The 1,495-nt window shown below is 56.1% G+C and overlaps 1 protein-coding gene across 1 annotated transcript in view; it reads right to left on the bottom strand.

Annotated features, from left to right (window-relative positions):
- Nucleotides 1–1,377: 1,377 nt before the first annotated feature.
- The window catches only part of LOC119570847 (putative per-hexamer repeat protein 5), a 4,382-nt gene continuing 4,264 nt past the window's right edge, over nucleotides 1,378–1,495 (bottom strand). The window contains exon 2 of the mRNA XM_037918430.1: nucleotides 1,378–1,486. Coding sequence (XP_037774358.1) covers nucleotides 1,378–1,486 — 109 coding nt within the window. The remainder of the gene's footprint in view (nucleotides 1,487–1,495) is intronic.

Genomic DNA, 1,495 nt, shown 5'->3' with positions numbered 1-1,495 from the left:
CTGTTCCTTGTCCCTTCTCAGCAGTGTCTGACCCCTACGCCCCATGGAGTGCGCAAGACTTAATTACCATTCAGCCGAGCCATGTGACACCTTTGGTGGCCTCTAATGTCTCCGGGGAGATGGAACTCTGCCTTGTCCTCAGGCATACACACCAATGGCTCCTGGGCTCCTTTGAGTGTTTTGCGCTTGAAGAGCTCCCACAGAGCAACTGGGTCTGGCAGGTTGTCGAGTTCTGTGAATCAGGTGGGGGGCCACTGGAGGGATGGGGAGTTTGAAGTGGACCCACAGGTAGCTACAACCAGCCTATGATTAGGCCACAGAACTCAGCACTCGGTAAACCCTGCGGGTTCTGGAGGATCCTCCATCGTGTGCTAACAAGAATGTGGTCAATCTCCTTTGCCACTTTACTTGTATTGCTGTTACCATGCCCGTGATGTGGGTTGGAGCGCTGGTACCAGGAGCCAGAGATCCTCATTTTCTGGGACCAGCAAAGTCCCGAGAAGGAGGCTGTTCTTGCTGTTGGGATCAGGTCCCGATCCATGGGGCCAACAGCCATCACATAGCCAGCTCCCCCCCCCCCACAGCCGGATACCGCATTAAAGTCGCCCAGAACAATACAAATATCTCGCCGGGCAATTATCTGCCACAGATGCGAGTTTGGCGTAGAACGCCTCTTTCACATCAAGTTTACATACATCGGTAGGAACGTATACAGCAATGAGAGACATGAAGCCAAAATCATGTTTCATCTCAGTGCTATAATACGCTCATCAACCGGTTGGAGATGGCTATGGCTTTTACCCTGGAGGTGGTGACCATCGCTGTGGCCGACCATTTAGTAGGTGTACCACCCATACTGAGTGTGCTGCTACCAGGTCTCCTCACCTCTGAGAGGGCAGCCACCTCAACTTCAGTCGCTTCAATTCCTGCAATAGCAGGGGTAACCACTCACCCTGCCGAAAGGACGAATGTTCCAAGGGCCTACCCGGAAAGCTCGCCTGAGGTTAAGCCTCGGGTGGTCACTCAGGGTGCACGCCACCTCTGCCGCCCCCGCCGACACTGCCCCAAAAAAAGGGGGTCGGCGGCTTTTGGGTCGCTCATCTGGCTTTGAGGGGTTCCCGTGGGCTTAGTCCCACATGCTTCTTTGGTGGGTTGGCGCCTGCTGGGGCGCAGGCAGGACGAGTAACTCTCGTTCCAATCCTTGCACCCCGACATTTGCCCTCCCAGCAGGACCACAGCCCGCCTTGCTTGCTGGGGGGGAGGACAGTACCCCTCCCCCAGCATATCCATTTGTATGTTGCGTTGCCGTGGGTCTTTCTGGGGGTAGGAGGACTGGCAAGGCCCACCTTCCCCGAGCCTCCCATTACCCCAGGGTGGCTATTTGGGGCCCGGAGTTGGTACGGAGCCAGAGCGTGTCCACAAACCAGTGAGCCATAGCTCAGTACCTCTGGGGGCCCCCTGCGCTCTTAAATCCCCACAATTTAGCCTGAGATTG

Source organism: Penaeus monodon, unplaced genomic scaffold (genome assembly GCF_015228065.2).
Source record: "Penaeus monodon isolate SGIC_2016 unplaced genomic scaffold, NSTDA_Pmon_1 PmonScaffold_4158, whole genome shotgun sequence".
NCBI lineage: Eukaryota > Metazoa > Arthropoda > Malacostraca > Decapoda > Penaeidae > Penaeus > Penaeus monodon.
The sequence above is the reverse complement of the archived record's forward strand: the minus strand, read 5'-3'. Positions and strand labels throughout refer to the sequence as shown.